Source organism: Gekko japonicus, unplaced genomic scaffold, assembly GCF_001447785.1.
Source record: "Gekko japonicus isolate JY-2015 unplaced genomic scaffold, Gekko_japonicus_V1.1 scaffold152, whole genome shotgun sequence".
NCBI classification, from domain to species: Eukaryota; Metazoa; Chordata; class Lepidosauria; order Squamata; family Gekkonidae; genus Gekko; species Gekko japonicus.
The window spans coordinates 682,609-705,756 of NW_015168050.1; the positions used below are offsets into that span (position 1 = coordinate 682,609).

Consider the following 23,148-nt stretch of genomic DNA (forward strand, 5'->3'; position numbering starts at 1 on the left):
ACATACTGAGGAAAAATTGATTTAAAAGCTGTATGTAATAATGTTGGAAAATAAAACACAAGATGAAATAATTAAAAATTCTATGGTTAAATGGGCACAAAACTTAGGCCATAATATTGATTTAGCTCAATGGTCACAGGTATGGAAAACAAATGTAAAAATTCCCAAAGCAACTTCATATAAAGAAAATATTTATAAAATGTTTTATAGATGGTACATGACTCCAGATGACTCCAGATAAACTAGCAATATTTTATCTTGATTTACTAAATGATTGTTGGAAATGTAACAAAAAAAATGTTGGTTCATTTTTTCATATGTGGTGGACATGTGACAGAGTTAATAAGTATTGGTCTTGGATCCATGAAATGTTCCCCAAAAAGTTAGAATGTACCATACCTTTTATACCCAAGCTGTTTTTATTGAATATAAAGCCAGAAAACTGTAAAAAAAAAACCAGGATTTTTATCTTATTATAAATGTACTAACCACTGCAAAAATACTATATGCCAAACACTGGAGGAAAAATGAAATACCTTCCAAAGAAGAACTGATAAATAAGATCCTTGAAACCGCTGAGATGGATACTTTAATTTTGAGAGGATAAGAGGAAAGAAAATTCCAAAATATTTGGTCAAGATTTTATAAATGATTGGAAGATTACATTAAATGAACAATACCAATATATAATTACAAGAATCTACAGATTATACTTTTAAATGTAATGCAGAATACTTATATTTTAGCTATTTAGTGAAAAAATGGCTAATATACAACTAGATAATGTAGGAGGTAACAAAACAAGATATAAGCAAATTGTATATTTATATGTATGTATGTATGTTTGTTTGTTATAAAATTAAAAAAATTAATTCAAAAAAAGAAAAAAGAAAATGGAATGGAATGGAATGGACAGCCTCCTACCGGAATGTCACTTCAGTCATGCTTTATTGGGCTTAAGGTCCCGTTTCTGTTTGTCAGGCCTTCCCAAGGACTGTCTGGAGATTCTGGGGTTGTTGAAATTCCTCTTGAAGGACTGTCTGGAGTGGCCCTTTATTGCCCATTGACTTATTTCTGTGGTTGATGCCAGAATTGGAGATATCGTCCCCAGACGGTGGGTCTCATAGCTCTAAGGCCGCGAGTGCCCTAGTCAGCAAGTATTGCTAGTCTTCAGACTTGAAGAAGTGAAGAGATTGTTCTGGGACAGAGATGTCCTCTACCTCTTCATCTGAAATAAACTCCCCCTCTTCCAGTTTGGTGTAGTGGTTAAGGGTGTGGATTGTAATCTGGGAAAACTGAGTTTGATTCCCCAGTCCTCCACATGCAGCTGCTGATGTGACCTTGGGTCAATCAAAAGTAATCTCAGAGCTGTTCTCTCACAAGCTGTTCTCGAAAGAGCTCTCTCAGCCCCACCTACCTCACAGGGTGTCTGTTGTGGGGAGAGGAAGGGAAAGGGATTGTAAACTTCTCTGAGACTCCTTCAGGTAGTGAAGGGTGGGATATAAATCCAATATTTTCTCCTCCTCTTCTGCATCACTATAGAGAGAACATCCTTGCCTTGGAAAATCCTGGTCATACCCAAGCACCCCTGGGGTCTGTTTCTGGGCTGCCTTCTCCCCCTGGAGTTAGGATCAGGATGTCATTGAGAGAACAGAGGAGGGCAGGGAGGTCTGGGGCAGATCCCATGGCTCCCAGTTGACAGGCATTAAACATCTCAGCCCTGACCATCTGTTTTAGAAATTCCATAAGTTCTACAGAGACAGAGGTATTCCCAAGGCCAGTTATATTACCAGGACAAAGATCAGACCCAGCAGTGGAAGAGACGGTCCACCTCACCAGAGGGTGCCACAAGGTGGTGTCTCCCACCTGGAGTTTGGCAACTAGTGACTCAGACAGGGCCTGTGAGTCTTCCTGCTAGTAGTGGCTGGTTCCCACCAAAAAACTGCTGCTGTTGTTGTCCAAGATGGGGGACCTTCGGCAGGGGAGGAGTGATGCCACTTTCTCCCATGCTTGGAAAGCTCGTCCTGAAGGACATCATTGCCGGTAACCGAGGCAAACGGTAAAGGCATGTCGGCTCCAGATTCACTGTTCTCCACACTCTTTGTTGTCTTCCAAGAAGCTGTCTTTGTAAGCTTCCATGCTGAAGAACCCTCTTTGCTCCACTGCTATTTCCCAAGGCCAGTAGCCACCACAAAGCCAATCCCCCCAGCAGAGGAGGGGGGAAGGAGAGTGAAAGGAAGAACAGCAGAGAAAAGTTTAGAGTGAAGAGGGGTGTTGTTGGGGTTTTTTTTGGTATTTTTAAGAGTGAGGGTGAAAAGGAAAAGAGAAGAGGAAGCAAACTTTAGACAACAAACAGTAGGTAAGAATTAGCCTATGACCATGCTCTTCCTATCGAGGCAAAACAGGAACTGAGGTTTGGGTGTTCCCATTCCACAGGAAGAGGAAGAAATTTGATTCCTGCCTCCCTGATTGGATGTTGGGAAACACCCAAGATGTCCTCCACCTCAGAGAGAGAAGCATGTGTTTCCACTACCAAACATGTATCAGGCCAAAAAAGAGAGACATCTGTTCAGCCATTCTAACATTTCATAAGACATATGTTCAAGCAGAAAGGTGCTGACCTGTGCATATTAAATATAACTTGAGAAGCAGTCATCCATTTTCTTCTAAGTGTGATACTGGAGTTCTGTGATTGAAACTCCATATGTAGAACGTGGCCCCAAAAGCATGGAGAATCTAGACTGGGGCCATCATACTAAGAAAGGGTGAGTTCACCCCACCACGCACTACTTCCCAGACTGAAAAATGCTTCTTCCTGTTCCCCCAACTGCTTTAAGACCTTGTCTTTTTCCTTCTGGAGATTAGGGGGGGGGGATTGACTTGCTCCAATAATTCCCATCCAAATCAGCCCTCCCAGGTGGTTTTAGTGCCACGTTGTGTGTCTGGAGTTTGTGATGGAATTCCAGAATCACTTCCTTTTTCGCCCAGAGCCATCTAGTTCTGGATCCAGAATAGGCTCCCACAAAAAGAAAAAACGTATATATACAGAATTTTCTTATTACAAACCTTTAAAAATGCTTTATTTTACTTTTACAACAAAAAGAGTCATATACTCAGTTTTAACGACCCCCAAAACATACATTTTGCCACGAATACCAGCATCCTACAAGAATGTGAGACAGATCTGCTATCTTGCAAAACTGCAGGAACAGGAAAAATGTCTGTGTCTACCGCTACGATAATAGTGAATTTGGCTTTATTGACCTCAATAACACATATTTTGAGACCAAGATGAGAATACTATATGAATTTTAAATATCAAAATAATTATATCCACCATCTTGGAAAAAAGAGGCTGCAGGGAAAATGACCCAAAATTAGAATGTCTACCCAAGAAAATTTGTGTGGGGGGGTCTATTTTGGATCCAGGACTAATTAACAGAAACTGCACATGACTTTTTCAGATTTTTCTCCACAGCCAGTTTTTACTCTTTAAAAAAAAAATTAGTACATTAACAAAATATAATGAACAGAGAAAAACCAAAAAGGCCAATACATTTTTTTTAAATGACCAAAAATATTCTCACAGCTGTGTTTTATAAAACTGTAATACTTATCGTTTTAATTCCAGAGTGGTGACCTTGCTAGTCTGTTGCAACAAAAGCTCCTTGAAGACTAACAAAATTTACTCTCACATAAGTATGCATAAGTCAGAGCTCACTTCATGAGAACTCTGATCAAGTGAGCTCTGACTCATGAAACCTTATGCTGGAACCAGTTTTGTGAATCTTTAAAGTGCCACTGGACTTTTCTTTAATTTTGGTTTTGAAGAATATGTTGGATTCTTTTGCTTGAATCCAGCCATGCAATCCCAAAAATGTAAGGCCACTTTAGCTTTTTGAAGAAGTGCAGCATTTTTTTGCTTCTCCTCCCTGAAGCCTCCAAAATATTGGTTTTGCTAAAAGACCCTCCAGAATAGCATGGGGTCAAGTTATCTATTCTATAATTTATAACAGGATAATCTTGTCACATTTGGTTGAGAAATATTTAAAGGCAAATGGACTATATGCTGCCTTTTTAAACTTAAAATTGGCATTTGCACTCTGCTTAAATGATCTGAGTCCCTTCTTGTCAAAAGTGAATGTAATGGCTCCATTATTAGGGGGGCATCAAATTAACAAAATACTTTATGCTGATAAAGTCTTAGTATTCCTCTCTTTAAGTATCTGAAGGGCTGTCACTTAGAGGAGGGCAGGGAGCTGTTCCTGTTGGCAGCAGAGGATAGGACTCACAATAATGGGTTTAAATTAAGGGTGGGAAGGTACCAGCTGGATGTTAGAAAAAAACTTTTTAACAGTAAGAGTTGTGCAACAGTGGAATCAGCTGCCTAGGGAGGTGGTGAGCTCCCACTCACTGGCAGGCTTTAAGCAGCAGCTGGACAAACACTTGTCAGGGATGCTCTAGGCTGATCCTGCATTGAGCAGGGGGTTGGAGTAGATGGCCTGTATGACCCCTTCCAACTCTGTAATTCTATGATTCTACTATCATTGACTAAGCAGGGTTTAAGAAACCAATCAATGTATTAATTATTGTGAAATGGAGCAACTTAGCATAAAATAAATCTAAAATACTGCTGTTTGGAGACATTAGGAAGATAGGGCATCCTTGGAGGTTGCAAGGAGTGGAGTTTGAACAAGTTCATTCTTTCAAATATCTGGGCATCCATTTTGATGCTTTGATGACATGGAAAAGTAATCTAAAACATATCAGAAGTATCTTTCAGCTTCTGTCCATATCCTGAAGAAATTTTATTTTACAAAAAGTGGACAATCTTTTCTAACATTGCTCAAAATGTACAATCCCAAGATTTTCCCTCAACCCTATATAGGGCACTGTTATGGCAGAATGTAATTGCTAAAGATCTTGATAGGCTGCAGACTAGCTTCTTCCTAACCATTTTGGGAATTCCTAATTTTGTCTCCAACTCAGTATTTAGATTAGGAATTGGACTGCACTCCTTACAATCTATCACATGGAAATATGCCATTAAGATGTGGTTAAAATATTCTTATTAGAACCTTTGAGTCAACGAATACATCTAATAAGGCAAGACTTATTTTTATCATCAAGTGCTAATGCCTTCTTTGACAAATCGCGTGAACTGGGGTTTTCATTAGATGATAATCTATTTCATTGCTATTCTGATCACCTACCGAAAACAATAACAGAAGCAATTTTATCACATGATTCATCTTGGTTAGTATTGATTCATAGACATCTAATAAGGCAAGACTTATTTTTATCATGAAAACAACTTCCTTTATAGTTGCTAATTAGTCGGTTAGTATAAAAAATCCCAAACACAGATATTTAATCCTTTGGGGAAAATGTAATTTGCTGCCAATAGCTGAATGCACAGGAAGGCTTAAAGATATTCCCTGGATTGAAATAAATTGTTCTAGTGCAGGTGGGGCAATAGGAACCATTTCACATGTGCTGTTACACTGTCCTTTGTTTATTGAAGCTAGGCATGATCTCTTGTCGGCTCTGACATTCAATGCTCTAGTAATTATACTATTCTTAAAATTATTGTTTTCAAATGATGTGGACTGGTTGGAAGCTATTGCTAGATTTCTTGCATACATTTTTAAATGATCTTAGTGTTTATTGTTTTATTGATTGGCTCTGTTTTTGTTTTATCCATAATCCCACCAACCTATGGTTGAGGGGATTGAAAATGAAATAGATTCATTCTCTTAAGGAGGAATGGGGGATCAGTGAAAATTGCTTCACCCTTTTCCAAGAGCTTAGGTGTCCATAAATCTCCAGAATGAGTCATTGGAAAAAGGTCAATATTAAAAAGACAGGTGCTAGACTCCAATGAGTAAACAATGAAATCCTTGATGAAAGGACTGGTCATGTAACACATATGTAGTAGTTGCATTCACAAGCTTGATGCTTCTGGAAAATGCTTACATCAGTATTCTCATGTGGTGTTCAGTTTGAATTAAGTTGTGATCCAAAAATGCTTCTTCTGAATTGTGTCGTATGGATCGCAGGGCTCTTCTGCACTCTCATTTTCATTTCTTGTGTGCCCCTATTGTCTTGGGGGATTTTTCTTTCATTTCTGCATATGTTTTGCTCCCTCTATTGGTTGCTTCAATATTACATTGCTGTATCTCTTCTGGCATATTTCTCTTGAGCAAAACACATGCAGAAAAGGGGGGGGAACCCTGATGCAATAGGGTTACACAAGCAAGGAAAATGAGATTGTAGAAGAGCCTACGATCAACAGCAGAGTGTGTGGTACATAATTACTGCAGCTAGGCTGGTTTTTGCCAAAGTATGGAAGCTGAAGACTCCCCCTCCCACCAAAGGACTGATTACAGAAGATTAAAGCCATATAATTTTATTGCACCTCACTACTTACCAAAAGTAATAATTGAGAATTTGGACTCACAATAATCTGCTTTTCCCAGTTATTCCCAAAACATTTTAGACCACCTTACCACATTATGTAGAGGCCCACAGGAATGGACTCTGGGTACTGCTGGGTCTTGAGCATAGTGACTACTTGCATGGACTTGCCTCCTGAAGCTTGTGTTCCTGTTCAGAGAAGCCTGCAATCGCTAGTGGAAACTAGGCTGTATGCCTTAATTAGAAGGGGAGGGAACAGAAGCTTTCTGGAGAGAACTGTGTGCGTGCCCTTGAGGAGTCTGCTCTGCTACCATTGTTCTCAGATTATGCTACAATAAAGATGGCTTCCCTGCAAGGGGCTTGACTTCACAGACCATTTGAGAATATCGGATCATGGCAGTCCATTGACAATATCTGACCGATCAATAGCCTGTCATGCCAACCTTACCCATTACCATTATTCTTAATGCAACTATAGTCACAGACTTATAATCTCATCATATCAATGACACAACTAATTCAGGAGTTTCAGATGCACCCATTTCTCAATTAATTTGAAAAGAAGGAAGCTTCCTTCACTGCCCAAAATGGCTGAATAATTATTGGTCTTCAGGTTGAAATGCCCTGCTGGTGACAATTCTAGCTCTTGGAAATATGAAAATATCTTGCTGAACAATTCTAAACCTTCCTCTTCTAGACACGTCCATACTAACCTCAGCAACAGCAGCATGAGTAGAGCTAATACAAGGGAAGCAATAGAAAAAGAATATCCCACAGTATAAAGATGACGAAGGGTGATGTACAATAGATGTTTTTCTTTCTAGAAACAAAAAAAAACCACACAAAGAAGTTAAGACTATGAAATGTGAGAACCCAATCCCAGTAGAGAAGATGCTGCAGCATATCTTTCTAGCACATATTTCAGGGAACATTTGCATATTACTTAAGAACCAGATGCATTTGTTAGATGCTTATCGAGCATTATAGCATTACTGGGAGTAAGGTTCATTGTGGGAAGACATACAACAGACTCTAGAAAGAAGCTCCAGGTGAGTGTCCTGGCTGTGGTGGGTGGGGCAGCAGAAGGATGGGGAAAACAGGAGGCAAGCCATGTTTATTTCCTTCTGCTTAGTTATAAGGCAGGGCTGTCTCAAGTCATTTTGCTGCCCCAAGTGGGTAGTAGGAGAGCCTCATGGTAACAAGCATGGTTCCCCCCACCCTGATTTATGTTGATCTGGGGCTATGCAGTGGCAGCTAAGGTAGAAAAGCACCTCCTCCTATGCCATGTTTTCTGGTTTCCAAAAATCTAGAAAGCAGTTCTATAGCCAGTTACAGGGTTGGCAACTCTGGGTTGGGAAATACCTGTAGTTTTGAGGGGTAGAGCCTGGGGAGGGCATGGTTTGGGATAGGGTGAGACCTCAGCAGGGTATAATCCCATAGAGTCCACTGCCCAAAGCAGTGATTGTCTCCAGGAGAACTGAACTTGGTTATCTGGAGATCAGTTGCAATAACTGGGAAATTTCTGTAAGGGAAATGATGTGCTGTGGCTGGGGAACATGATGATTTCTGAGAGATCTCCAAGCCCCAGAGGGAGATTGGCAACCCCAGTGAACATTTAGGGGAAGATTGGGAGATGTATTTTGCCTCAGGACACATTCAATGACTCCCAACAGCAACAGCAAACTGTTTAGAATGTTGGAGGGGGGGGGCAATCAGGCCACATATGCAAATGACCTCTGTTCTGACTGGCTATGGGGGGAAAAGGCTGATGTGTGGAATGGAGTGAGGCCCAATCAGCTCGCATATGCAAATAACCTTGAAAGACTGGCCCAATCAGGTAGAAAGTGAGTCGCCGGGAGCATGGCTCTATCTAGATTATTAGCCATGTTGCCTCAATGAAACCACCATGTCCAGAGGCATCTTGACAGACACCCCTGATGTTGCAGGAAAGCAACAGATCTCCCTAGCACATGCCCTGTATGTGTAATTAGTTGCAGGGGCTTCTGGTCACTAAGGCCCTTTCTGCACTCACAGCTTATTGTGGAGAATCTGAACATTCAATACTTAAAGCTTGAATAACGGATTTGTTAGCCCACCCTCTGCACATGTTTCCCCCCCCTCCAGTTTGTTTTTTGTGTATTCTATGTCTGCAGTCTGCATCTACAACCAAAACCCGCATTTATTTATCCATTAAAGTAAACATGCCATTTGTGGGGGGGTGGCCTGTGAAGGTTTTTTTTTTTTAATGTGTGCAACTGTCCTATTTCAGCTGCACAGTAGCCTCCAGCAAGCACCTTTGAACGAGGCTGCCCAAACCAGTGGGTAGGTAAAACGTCATTATGCATTAGCAAGATGCACTTGAATTTTAAGGGGGGGGGAGTAGAGAAAGAAGGATGTTAAGTGTTGCATTTTAGCAATTTTTCCTCCCTCTGATCATTTACTTCATTTACATCCTGGTTTGCAACTGGAGAAAAACCACAGAAAGAAACATATTCAGCAGCTGCCTTGTTAGTGCAATAGGCACCTCGTAAGCGTCATAATCTGAAGCTTGTAAATTTGAGCCTCACATGAGGCATGAGAATCTTTTCCTCTCTCTGTGACAAGGCTGCTTTGTGTTTTGGAACTGCAGCAGGGGAAATCTTTTTTGTTTTCACTGGGGATGCTTCCGTTTGTCTCCTCTACAACCCCCTTTTAAATCAACACCAGGAGGGAACAAGCTCCTTTTAACACACACACACACAAACACACACACACACCGTCTACCGAAAGTCTCAGTATGGTAAACTCAAAACTAGCCTGCTCGCAAAGAAAATGGGAAGTTCTTCCCCTGCTGCCCAGCAACCTGCACTGAGTGAGAGGCATGTTGAGGATAGCTAATCATAAACTTCATAGAGTACTGCTGTGGTGGCAAGTATGGAGGATTGGATGGAGCACTCAGTGGCCTGCAGTGTTGTGTGAGCAGCCAGTGCAACAACCACCTGGCAGCTGGCTTGCTTCCTTGATGCCTTCTGTCCACCCTTTGCATATCCTCTGTAGGGCACCCTTTTAAAGTAGTCCATAGTAATGGTTTGGTTTTGTACTGGTGCAGCCCTCCCAGGAGACAAGGGCTGGGGCTCAGCAGGGCAGGTCATGGGCAAGTTTGCAAAGAGTAACCAGGCTCCAGTCCAAAAGTCAGGGGTTCCAGAGAGCAGACTAGGGTCCACTCTAGGGTCAAAGGACCCAGGCAGCAAGTCCAAGTCTAGTTCAAAGTCAGGGGTTACAAAAGCCAATAGTCAGGTCCAGTCTAAGGGTCAAGGTTCCAGTAGTCTAGTAATAGCAAGGTCACTGGTTCAGTAGCAATGTGTACTTCTTTCATCCACAAAACTGCTGCTTCTCCCAGCTGATTAAGATGCTGAACTGCAGACCGGAAGGTCAGTAGTTCAGCAGTTCAAGGCCCGAGTGCCGCATGATGGAGTGAGCTCCCGTCTCTGGTCCCAGCTCCTACCAACCTAGCAATTTGAAAGCAAGAAATTTCAAGTAGATAAATAGGTACCACTTCGGTGGGAAGGTAACAGCATTCCGTGTGCCTTGGCATCTAGTCATGCCGGCCTCATGACCATGGAAACATCTTTGGACAGCACTGGCTCTTCGGCTTTGAAACGGAGATGAGCACCGCATCCCTAGAGTTGGATTTGACTGGCTTTCGAGCAAGGAAAACCTTTACCTTTACCTCCCCTCCCAGCAAATTCCTTGGCAGTCATACCAAAACTACTCATCCACCTCGTCCATTGATAGTTGATGGCAGGCCATGAGTCTCACACTCCTTCTCCTTTCCTGCAACTCTGTGTGCCTCTGACAGCATCAACACTGCAGGGGTGTTGGTGAGCTAGATGGGCTGTGAGTGGCTTCTGAAGACTTGTTTACTGTTTCAGAGCTACAAGGTGATGGCTCTGTTTCAGCTGTAGGCTGTGACTTCTTGGTAACCTGATCTCTTGTTGCCCTCCTTCTGGCTCAGAGCCAGCGGCAGCCAGTTGTTCGATTACTGGCTGAGGGCTGGCTGCAGGAGCTCTTCATTTCTGTCAGCTTTTGTTATTGCTTCTGCATTTCTTCCCACCCAATCAGCTTTCAGTTCACTGTATCACTGTGTTTTCCAGAACCGGTTTTGCTGTGGACTGTTTTCTTGCCTCGCTTTTAAGTTGAAGGAATTTATTATTCAGACATTATTCCATGGATATGGCATCCACACCCAATTCCCACCTGTTTCCACCCCTTTTTCTATCTTCGTCACCGCAAGGATTGCGGTTTACTGTTCCTTGCACTCTGCACCTTCTTCCTTCTTTCTTCTGGTCTACTACTGTGAGGGTACCCCATTAGTTATAATTTTCTTTTACAAGCCCTTTAAAGGTCTAGCTTTAAAATGGATCAATTGATAATCTTGGATAGGTTGTGAAACAAACCTGTTGTAAGTCAATCTGTGTTCAGCGGCGACACAGATTCCTCAGATGAAGAGCTCCTGCAGCCAGCCCTCAGCCAGTAATCAAACAGTTGGCTGCCGCTGGCTCTGAGCCAGGAGGAGAGCAACAAGAGATCAGGTTAACAACTGATCAGAAGTCACAGACATGAAATTTCATGGCATGCTTACTAGTGTCCATTGTCTGAGGGGCTGTTTGGAAGGTACCGTGAGGAAATCCCTGACTTTTCGAAAGAGACTTCCAAAGCTACAACATGGGATTATGGGCAGCTGCAATATAAATGTGTTTTACATTACAAATGCCTCCTCTTCACATCCTTCCTTCCCCTTATAACTTTTCTTCCTTTGTCATTCATATATTATATAATGCATACTTAAGTGTTTAGTTATTTCTTCTCCTGGCAAGGACCCAAAGTTTTGTGATTTGCATATGCATAGGACCCTTTCAGCTCCCTTTTCCAAGACCACTCCAAAACCCCTTAATATCAGAATATCTCTCAGAGCTAGTTCACTGTCTATTTGGGCATTGAATTGGAAGAGGGCAGCAATGTAAGAGCAGGCAACAGGCATGGCTTATGCCTATCATTGCCTCTCAAGCTTGTGCCACTGCTGCCCATGTCTAAGGAGGGCTGTAGATGTACTGGCTCTGCTGTGTGTCTTGGACCCCTTGGGTCAGTACAGTGAAAGAGCAATATGTTTCGGGTGGCAAAATATCTTGAGCCAGCACTGTGGCCTCCAGATAGGCACTTCCAGTAGATCCACAAGTGGGGCCCCCAACTCACCCATGGGTCCCATTTGTGATCCTGTATGGACGGGGAGAGCCAGCTAGGGTGACAGCAGCCATGGCTGACTACGTCCTACAAGGCAAGATGGGCTGCATGGGAAGCTTGGGGGCTGGGCAGCAGCAAGGGTGGGAAAGCCTAGCCCTCCCTCTCCCAGGTTGCCTATGATGGGGCCTGGGGAAAGACCACCACAAGGGGAAAGCACACTGCACCACCTGGCCAACTCACTTCTTACAGCTGTAACCATTAAAAGTTGTGGCCATTTTATTCCAAACTTTGTGAGTGATTGTGTTGCTGGTGGGTTGTTGTAAAGGGTTCCTCGCCTTCACTGCCAACTCCCCTCCCTAGGCATTGGGACTGCAAGTGATTTCGGTGAGTCTGAGGTCAAAAATATCTGTCTATTCACATAATAACACCAAGTATTTATATAGTACTTTCAAATATTCCACACACATTGCCTTGTTATAATACTTCATCAGTCCTGTACAGTGAGTGTGTACTCTCATTCCCGTACTGCGGGTGTGAGAAAGTTCTATCACATGCATGCCCACCCCACTAGCAAGTATGTAGCAGAATCAAGATTCATGTAGAGTGTACACCTTAAAAAGCCAATCCAAAGGGCAAAGAATCAACCTTGCCCTTGCTTTTACTGGTAAGTGGTTTAAAAGCAATAACAAAAGAAAAATTCCCTTAAGGCCAGCCAGAAATACTTTTGAACAAAGCTCCTGTACTACTCTTTCAGAGTTCATTACATCTCAGAGACACATTTTGTGTGGCTATAATAGTTACTTATGAGAATATATGAGGTACCAAAACCAATGAAGGGTATTTATGCTGTATCCATTTTCTATTAGGTTGATTTGAGAGCCATTTTCCTCCCCATCTACTTTAAAGCAAGCTCAACAGAAGGGAGAAAGCCTAAACCATACACAAGAAGAGAATGTTCAACCTAACCACTCCAGCCTGAAACAACTTAATCCTCTTTTAAATAAATACTGAAACTACCGACTTTCAGTTGATATAATCATGACTGCATAACAAACAGGTAAAGGACTTGGTAGAAACAATTTGACTATGAGAGGATTTCCAGAGAGGATTCAGTAGGTCACCCTATTAAACCATAAAAAGGCAACTTCTGCTTACTTTTGACTGCCCGTGATTCTTCTCAATGCACTCTGATCGGTTACTCCAAATCTGGCTGGAGTTTTCTAACGTTTTCCACATTCCTTGGTCCAAGCAGACTCTGTATACATTTCCTGCACTTCCTAAAAGTAAACAGAGATTCAGGCCCAAAGGTCAAGCCACAAATTTCATTTTTCAGACATAGTTTAATACTGTCACCCTTTCATCACTTGCCTGAAAGCCCCAGAAAAGGGAGACTTGGCTTCATGTGGTGACTTTTTATAATGTCTGTTTAGTTGGGAGGTAACTGTAGAAAGCAAAATATTTATAAATGGATTAATACAGTCTAATGCTTCTAATTCCCTATTTTAAAGTCTTTTTCATGCTTAAATCCAAAGGATAAGATTGTATTTCAATTAATTATTTCCTTATTCTTCTGATTAATTGGTCTTGGCGTTGGAAAATATGTCATTGATATGGCATAATTAACAAATTCAAGGCTGCATATTAAGAATATATTTCTTATTGAATGGATATAGGCAACTCTGAGCTCCTGGGGTTTTATTGGTTCTTTATAGGCATACTTCTTTATATCCTCCCAACCAGTGTAGGTGACAACTGGATGTTTTGTGTTCCTTTCCTAGCTGTGTTCCATGTACACTGCTTAACTCATCACCCTGTCACATTCAGTGTTTTATGTACTGAAAGGCGGAAGATTATCAATACAAGGCTTTTATTCAGAACATTACTCAGCTCTAGTCTGACTGCGAAGAGCGGCATCCAAACTTATACTTTTCCAAACTGAACTATATACTATGTAACTACTTTCATGAGGTCTGATTGGACCTAAGTGGAGCTTTCTGATAGGATACTCAGTATGGTGTTAGGATCACTAGAAGGTCTTTATTACGCAGCCAGTCACAACAGAGGAAACTAGGATACCTTAACACAAACCATAACTAAACAGCTTAGAAATAACTCAGAACATAACACAGTGACTCACATCTAAATATGGGAAGGGGTGCAACTGAAAACAATTGTCTTGTGTGTGGTGCTTGATGGGCATTTCACATATGCAGCAGGTCAGCAACTGAGATTACAGCCATCAAGTTATGAGCGTAGGTGCATGAATTCAACAGACAAATGTTTTGTTTAGCCAGACTACTGCTGATCTTCACTGGCAGTAGGTCCTGAATGCAGATTTCCACCATTTCACAAAATCTATGTGTGTAAATATTGTACTCTATACAGGGGGAGGGGGGATTCTTTGGAGATATGTACTGGATTTGCTGTCTAGTAGCAGCACACCTAATAGAGGCTCTCCTGTTAGGGCTGGCAACTACACATTGAAAATTCCTGGAGATATTAGTGGGGTATAATGCCATAGAGTGCATTATCTCCAGGGGAACTGATCTCTGTTATCTAGAGATCAGTTATAATTCTGAGTGATCTCCAATCCCTACCTGGAGGTTGGCAGTCCTACCTACAAAACTGCAATGTTAAGCAAGTGAGACTATTGGTTGGGGTTCACCTTGTAACCATGTGCCAATTTAACCACAGAATCAAAATTCCTAGAGGGTTATTGGCCTCTGTCTGAGAAATAAAAAGGAGCAGGCAATAGGGATGTATACTTATGTGGTAACTAACCAAAACCTGAACCAAACAACCCCCTCCCCATTCCTTGTATAATTATAACTCAACTGAACTGAAAAAGTAATGGCATTCCAAAATATCTGGAACACAATTTCATGGTACCTGGCTGCCCTGCTTAGAGTTGGAGAAGATTAGAGGGGAGAATGAGGAGAGAGTAGCTGGGCAGATCTGCCTAGGTTACCAATGAGCACAATGACACACAGGCCTTGCTGCCAAAAGTGATAGTGCTCAAAGGAGTATTGATGTCAGTTGCTGTTTTGATTTGATTCTGTGTAAGTGTAATGGCTCCTGTTTACTTGCTGTTTTTGTGTGTTCTCTCTCTCTCCTTGCAAGCCACAGGAAAAATAATATTTGCTTGCACAAATTACCATACATCGCCATACAGTCAATACTGCAGAGTTGGGGGAGATGGAGATAAACACCACACTTACTTCCTCCATTCCCAGTAATAGGTAGCATGTGCCATGTATTAATGTGTGTGCAGGGCAGCCGTTATCAGAAAGAGACAGACAGACCAGATCTAAACCAGGTGAAATGAAAGATTATCAGTGAAGAGGATTGAACTGAGATCTGTCAACCTAGCAATCTGTCAGTAGCCATTTCTCTGACAGCAGATGCTTCCTTCTCGCTGCTTGTTAGCCTCAATATATATATAAAAAGAATGGCTATCTCCCATTTGTGTGTAAAACTTTGGGGTGTGCCTGTACGTGCCGTTTTAAAAACAAAACAAGCATGTGCAGGCACATGGAGCTGAACATTGCCATTTGTTTCTTGGCCGCATTTGGGTGCTTTCAATACCTTTTTCCTTGGCTGGCACCAGGGCTTTTTTTGTAGAAAAAGCCCAGCAGGAACTCATTAGCATAATAGGCCACACCCAACAGCAGAAACTCATTAGCATATCCAGCCACACCCTGACAGCATAGCTCATTAGCATATTAGGCCACATCCCACGTTACCAGAAGTGTGGTCATCCAGCCACACCAACCTTTTGCTTCTTATTCTGTTTACCTTGTTGGTTGTCCAAACCCGGGGCATTTTTTGTAGCAGGAACTCCTTTGCATGTTAGGCCACACACACCTAATGTAGCCAATCCTAATGAGTTTCTACTGCTGGGTGTGGCCTGTTATGCTAATGAGTTTCTGCTGGGCGTGGCCAACTTGGGAGCCAGCCGTAACTCCATTCCTGTGCATTCCTGCCCCAAAATAGCCCTGGCTGGCCCAGTACTGGACCTGGACTGGAAGAAATATTCTCAGAGCTTCAGAGTGCATGGGATGGGACAGGGTTTGTTTCCCCTTGCCCAGTTTTGGTAAAAAAACAACTAACCCCCTTTCTTTAAACTGGCGGACCTATTCACAGGGACCCTCTATTATATGTTATTTTTGCCCTCTACCTGTTTTTTTGGGGGGAAGGTTCTGCTCACTTTGCAAACAAGAATTTTAACTGGCAGGTACAGGGTATAGCCCCTGAGAATTTAATCCCACTTTTATGGAAAACAAAAATGTTATAGCTGGAAATATGTTTACCATGGAAATGAACAGGTATAATAAAGAAAAAGAATAAAAATGTTAAAACAAATAAAAAAATGAAGGTGAAGGGGTAAATATAACCCCAGGTAGCTGTTTCAGAGGGTAGTCATGGTGTTCTGCAGTAGAGTTAGAACCGAGTTAGCTGTGAATGATCTATACTATAGAGATGGTACAGACAACTGTTATGCCTTATAGAGACAGATTTTAGTGCACATTTTAAAGACTGTATTGGTGCACATTTTAAAGACAATAATGTGTGGGAGAGTGGCCAGATTTCAGACTTCCCCACCACAGATTTTTATACCCTCTTGATATATATTGCCCACCACTGTGTATAGAGTATGGCAAGATTAGGAAAGATGCTACTACTTTTATAGGACAGTTTGTACATGTTTCCAAAGTCTTGTGTTACCATTTTTTAGCCATGGTAAATAAGATGGACAAGGAACAGAGACATTTCCTGGAGATGAATAAGGCCAGCAAACAAATTGATCAAAAGTCCCATTGCAATATATTCCTGCAATACAAAGAGAGAAATATAAAAACGTTAACTTTTATTAACTGTAACATTGCATTTGATCACTGTGAAATAGCCAAAGTATGAAATCAGATATACTGCAGTTACCTCTGTGATAGATAACCCAGCAGATTTGGTTTAAGTTAATATCTGTGGTGACATTTACAGCCTGATCACATGGCGTTCGATACCAGCACTGAACAGACATACCCTATATGAAGCATATTAATAGCCATTTTTGTACCATGCTATGACAGACCCTCCGTCACTTCCCGGCTCCCAGGCAGATTTTCCCCCACCAAAACTTAGTTCCCTTCTGTTTCTGAGCCACCCCTCAGGAGCGTGTATTCCTTCTTTGTCATAACAGACTTGACTGTCCTACCCTTTGTCAGAGATTTAGTTTGGCTTTTGACCCAGCACAGGAACTTGTGGGAAAAACAGGAGCTCTCTTGACTTAAACCCTTTGAAATGGCACTTGAGACTGTAAAACTTTAAAAACAGAATAAAAGATGTTTATTTAACAGGCAGGGAATATATATAGGGGAAGTCAAGGTTTAGAAATACTGAGGTAAAAGTTCTATTTTGTACAGGAACAAATTCTTAAGACAAACAAGAGTGTGTTCTTGTTGCTTATTTTCAGGGATTTCTAGTTCGTGAGAGGTACTTTTCTTAGCATATTTCAGCAGTAACACAGGATCTTAATAGAATTCCATGGAGAATAGCTCTTTATTAGAGTTTCTAGATTTATCCCCTTAGAAAATCTAGTTTCTCCATTTAGAAAATTGTAACTTTCCACTGAGTCCTGAGGTGTCTAAAGGTTATTCCCTTTACCACAGACCTGAGTTCTCCTCAGAGCTCAACCCTTTTCAACCAGCAGATATTCTTCTTTTCCCTAAGAAGCAATAACCCTTTTCTGTTCGGCTTGATTGGGAGTTACAGCCTAACAATCCAGTCACTCTTGCCAAATCTCTCATCCAGTAGTGATGTCTGTGTAAAGCAGTTTTTAGCTTTCTGGACTTAGATTCACAGTTCTCCCTCAGAGTAGTTCTTATTCAATTCGGGCAAAGAAGTCTCTTCTCTTCTCTCAGAAGAAGAACCTGTCTGACCAATCCTGTCAGAACTACTGACTCCAGCCAGTGCCACCTCAAGTGGCACCCCCAGGTGAGCCTCAGTTTGGAGGCTCCAAGCCGGGGGCGCATGGGGGGCGACCTCTTCGATGGCTTTAAGCCGGAGAATTGAGGCGCTCCTTTTTGCCCCAATCGGTCAACCCCCTGAGAGGCTCGGTTTTTACCGAGCATAGCTGATGCCGGTCGGGACAAGCAAGAAGGTCAGTGAATGAGGCGTGACTAAAAGGGGTCTGTGGTCAGACCATCAATGAAGCGGAGAAAAAGGCGAGCGAATAAGTTCTAAAAGTGAGTTCCACCCCCCACACCTATAGCGGCGTCGGGAGGGAATCCCAGACGTAAACAAACCGAACTGTGTTTTAAAGAGAAGGGGGGGGGGAGAAACGAAAAGCGCTCAAGTGTGCCAAAGACTTAGCTGTTTTTGCGGATAAGTTTGCACTTGCTGAAGGAGAGTGAAAAGCCTCTCTTTAGTGTAAACAAAGCTGAAAATGGCCGGCGTCCGAGGAAAAGGAACGAAAGTTGGGCGAGGTGGTCAAAGTCCGAGGGTAGAAGAAGGAGACGTCTTCTCCACGCTAACGGAGCTGCTCCGGCCCATAAACGAAAGACTCAATGGTCTTAACCAATTGATGGCTGCTTCGAACCAGAGTATGGCAAAGCAGCAACAGCAGATCGCCGAGCTCGTGAAAAAGTCGATTCAAACCGATGAAAAGCTTAAAGAGACAGCACACGATACTAAAAAGATGAAGAAGAAAGTTGGTCTGTTGGAGCAAAGGCAAGATCTCCAAGAAAGAAGGCTATTGAATCTACAGATGGAAAAAGCTAATAAAGTTCTCAGGTTTCAAGGGGTGGCTGAAACGGCAGGAGAAAACTTGAAGGAGGGGGCGACAGAGCTAATTGCATCGAGGCTCGGCAATGCACCGGCTGAAGCGCAAGCAGAGATCGAAGTGGTATATCGATCCTACTCTAAATATATTAAGCAGAATAACATGCCGGGCGAGATTGTAGTCAAGTTTCTCCGACGACAGACAAGAGATGATATTCTCAAAGCGACAGCAGCCAAACCCCTGCAGCTGGGATCAGCAACTATCAGGGTCCTAAAGGACACTCCATTTGAGGTTCGACAAAAAAGAAAAGCATACAAAGAACTCATTTCAACACTCCAGATCAACCAGATTCCATATTCCTGGCTCTATCCGGAGGGTGTGCAGTTTAAATACAAGGATAAGAGAGAGAAAATTGACTCGGTGTTTAAAGCGGAAGAATGGTTGAAGCAGTTTTTCGGATCGAAAAAGGAAGAGCAGCCAGACGGAGGGGGCCCTCCAGACAGCCTGGAAGAGACGGACGGAGACCCAGCAGGAGCAGAAGGAGGCGCGGCCAGAGACACGTATGACTTGCGGCTAAGAGTTCCCAAGTAGCTCTTAAGAACTGAAAGATTTATAACTGAAGTGGATAAAAGAGACTCTGTGCACACTGAGAAGAAAATAGACAATTACTAAAATAGACTCACTAACTCCTAAATTCATTGATTTAAACGAAAAGTTTTAAGTTTTATGACTAACTGTATACTAACTGTAAAAGACCTTCTTTTCTTGGGTTTTTAGTTATAGTGTGGGTTTCTTTATTTACTGTCTGTACCCCTTCCCTTTTTCTTTTTCTGTAGTCACGTAGGTGTAACGAAAATTAATAAAACTACCCTGTCTTCAGGGGATTAAAACAAAACAAAAAAAAGAACTACTGACTCCAGCCATCTCTTTCTCTGTCAGAAGCCTACTCCCTGGCTTGCTGACGCCAAATGAAAAGTCTTTACCCTCCAGTACACAGCTGATCATTTACTTTCTCTCAGCTGACACTGGCCAATCAGAGAGCGTGTAGAGCAGCCTATCAAACAAGCTATCCACTCCAGGGAAGATTACGTCCTTACCTCCCAGGCTGTCTGAACTAGCAGCATTTTAAAACCTGATTTTCATGTGCAATCCATCCCACATGTCAAAAAACAATGACTTATACCAGCATTTCAGAGATGGGAATTTTTTTAGGTTGAGAGACCCAATTTAAATTAAATGTATCCAAATCTTCACAACTAATGGACTAGATCCAGTGAGCATTTTTACTCAGTTTTGCCATTACTACATTCCCCATCCTACATGATAGGGTTGCCAGCCTCCAAGGGGGCCTGGAGTTCTTCCAGAATTATGACTGACTAGAAGTAATGCTCGTTGTGGGAAGAAATACAACGAGATCTAGAAGTAAGCTCCAGATGAGTGTCCTGACTGTGGCTGGTGGGGCGGCAGAGGGAAGCGGAAAATGGAGGGAGGCAAGCCGTGTTTCTTTCCTTCTGCTTAGCTATAAGGCAGGGCTGTCTCAAGTCATTTTGCTGCCCCAAGTGGGTAGAATGGGAGGACAGCCTCATGGTAACAGATATGGTACTCTCCACCTCTGACTTATTTTTTTAGGGCGAGGGGGGTGTTATGCAGTCACAGCTAAGGTAGAAAAGCACCTCCTCCTGTTCCATGTTTTCTGGGTTCCAAGGGTCTGGAAAGTAGTTCCATAGCTGATTACACGGTTGCCAATTCTGGGTTGGGAAATACCTGTAGATTTGAGGGGTAGAGCTTGGGGAGGGCAGGGTTTGGGGTGGGGAGGGACCTCAGCAGGGTATAATGCCATAGAATCCACTGCCCAAAGCAGCCACTGTCTCCAGGAGAACTGATCTTGGTCATCTGGACATCAGTTTTAATAGCTGGAGATCTCCAGGTGCCACCTGGAGGTTGGCTTATGTTAATTTGGGGCTATGCAGTCACAGCTAAGGTAGAAAAGCACCTCCTGTGCCACGTTTTCTGGTTTCCAAGGGTCTGGAAAGTGGTTCCATAGCCAATTACACGGTTGCAAACTCTGGGTTGGGAAATACCTGTAGATTTGAGGGGTAGAGCCTGGGGAGGGCAGGATTTTGGGTGGGGAGGGACCTCAGCAGGGTATAATGCTATAGAATCTACTGCCCAAAGCAGCCATTGTCTCCAAGAGAACTGATCTAGGTCATGTGGACATCAGTTTTAATAGCTGAAGCCCTGACTGCTACGTCACATTGGCTGTCATACAGGGGCCATCTCAGCAGGATATAAGGACACAGAGTCCACCATTTTCTCCAGGGGAACTGATCTCTGCCATCTGGAAAGCAGTTGCAATTCTAAATGATCTTTAGCCCTCACCTGGCGATTTGCAACCATAGTTTCCCCCAACAGACGCTAAGGGGAAATTTATTTTATCTCAGAACATCAACAGCAAACTGTTTAGAATGTTAGAGGGAAAGGCCAGTGAGGCCGCATATGCAAACGACCTCTGTGTTCCAAGGCAAAGGCGAATCAGACCACATATGCAAAGGCGAATCAGACCACATATGCAAATGACCTCTGTGTTCTGACTGGCTGTGGGGGGGAGAGGAACAGCAAACTGTTTAGAATGTTGGAGGCAGGACTCAGGCAAAGCAGCCAGTGGATAGGGAGACCCTCTGAATGACAGATCAGAGAGTGAATTGATTTTGGAGCGTGTTGGAATGTTCAGGGGAGTCCATGACCAAAATAGAATTATATGTACCGGAGGATATCCAGACCACAGAGATCAGTTCCCCTGGCAACAATGGCTGCTTTGGAGGGTAGACTGTATGGCAACATATCCCTGCTTAGCTCCCTTCCAAGACTCTGTCCCCAAGTCTCCAGGAATTTCCTAACCCAGAGTTGCAACCTTACTATGTTGCTTTTGTTAATACAGCTCTCAAGATCTTATGGTAATGGGAACACCTCCTTTTTAACCAACAGAAAAGCTGGCTAGAACCAACACAATATTCTCACAAACAGAACAAATGTAGAACTTAACATAATGACTGAAATGAGCTACTAAAACAAGCACAACATACAAGAATGCAGCAGTTGATTAACATCTTAACCATATTGCATGTTGTATCACCACATATCAACAGGCAACAAATGAAGAGGTGAGAGAAAATGAATCAAGATGTTCCCGAGATGCCAAAAGGTTAGTTGAAAAGTTAAAAAAAAATAAGTAACAATTGTCTGCATTCAAATAACTCTTAGCAATAATCATCTTGGTCAGACCACATAACAGCAGGAAATAAACAAAGGTGAGTGAGAAAAAAGGAATCAAGAACTTCTCAAGAGGGCAAAGTGTTAATGAAATGATTCAGAAACAATTAGCAGTAATAGTATTCAGCATTTATATAAAGAATAATCTTTATATAATAGACAGAAACATGTTATTATCACCCCGTGATACAAATTGGAGAGTAAGGCATTTAAACAACAGAGCACAGCAAAGAAATGTGGGGGAAGGAACAAGAGTTTAGTTCTTCACACTCCACACTCCATTGCCTATTAAAAAGTAGACCTTCAATCCTCAGTTCATGTATGAAAAACTGGGCATGTGCATAAATGCATCTGGATCCCACCATCATGTCCAGTTTGCTTCTAAATGTGAAGAAGACTCAGGAAATAGGAAAACTAAGGAGCAGGGACCCATGGAGACAAGTGCTCATACAAAACAGAAATGTTGGCAGTAGAATAGGAATCTGGGAAGATGGATAGGTGGAGGAGGCTGGAAGCCCAAGTTATATTAAAATGAATAAAAGAGAGCGTCATGGATAATAAATATTGGAGAAAACCCTCACACAGGTCTATGGTCCAGAATGGCCTGTGCTGGTAAGTTGAAAGGAAAGGAAGTTGAACTGACAGTGGAGCTAAAGGAAATGGGACAGAGAAGTCCATGGACTGCAAAACAGGTTTGAAGGAATGATGAGTGGAGACATAGAAGGACGGAAGGGATGACAAATAGAAAACAGTTCAAACAGGGCCCACCTCCCAGAATGACCAATCACACTTTGCAGCCATCTCACCTAGCACTTGAGTTCACTACCCCCCCACCTGGGAATATACGATCCTGTTATCTACAATAGCAAGCTGGCACAACTCTGGTTTCAAGGTTGTCCCTCGAGGAGGGAGGTATCTTAAGGAAGAGTTATGACACCTATTGATAGAATAGTTCACACACTCAGCCATTCACCCCCCATAGGAATTTCCCTCCTCCCTGCAACTATGGCAAACTAAACAGAGTTTGAGACCTTGTATTATCTATTATTACTGGGACTGTCTGACCTGTAACCCTGTCAGGATTGCCACACTCCGAATTAATAGTTTGGTGTAGTGGTTAAGTGTGCAGACTCTAATCTGGGAGAACCGGGTTTGATTCCCCACTCCTCCACTTGCACCTGGCTGAATGACCTTGGGCAAGCCATAGTTCTGATAAGAGCTGTTCTTGAAAAAGAGCAGTTTCTGTCAGAGCTCTCTCAGCCCCACCTACCTCACAGGGTATCTGTTGTGGGGAGGGGAAGAGAAGGGTGTTTGTAAGCTGCTCTGAGACACCTTTAAGTAGTGAAGGGTGGGGTATAAATCCAAACTCTTCTTCTTCTTCTTCTAATATGATTCAGCCAAAGTGAGAACACAGGACATTGACAGATTCTCTGGTCAAGTCAATCTCAAGCACACTGTCTTTG

General features: G+C 42.5%; 1 protein-coding gene across 1 annotated transcript in view; it reads right to left on the bottom strand.

The window, feature by feature from the left end:
• GLP2R (glucagon-like peptide 2 receptor) overlaps nucleotides 1–16,675 on the bottom strand; it is a 62,031-nt gene extending 45,356 nt beyond the window's left edge. The window contains exons 1-4 of the mRNA XM_015414333.1: nucleotides 16,576–16,675; nucleotides 16,363–16,467; nucleotides 12,793–12,914; nucleotides 7,131–7,237 (exon numbers count right to left, since the gene is read on the bottom strand). Of these exons, the coding sequence (XP_015269819.1) occupies nucleotides 7,131–7,237; nucleotides 12,793–12,914; nucleotides 16,363–16,467; nucleotides 16,576–16,675 (434 nt within the window). The remainder of the gene's footprint in view (nucleotides 1–7,130; nucleotides 7,238–12,792; nucleotides 12,915–16,362; nucleotides 16,468–16,575) is intronic.
• Between the last annotated feature and the right edge of the window lie 6,473 nt (nucleotides 16,676–23,148).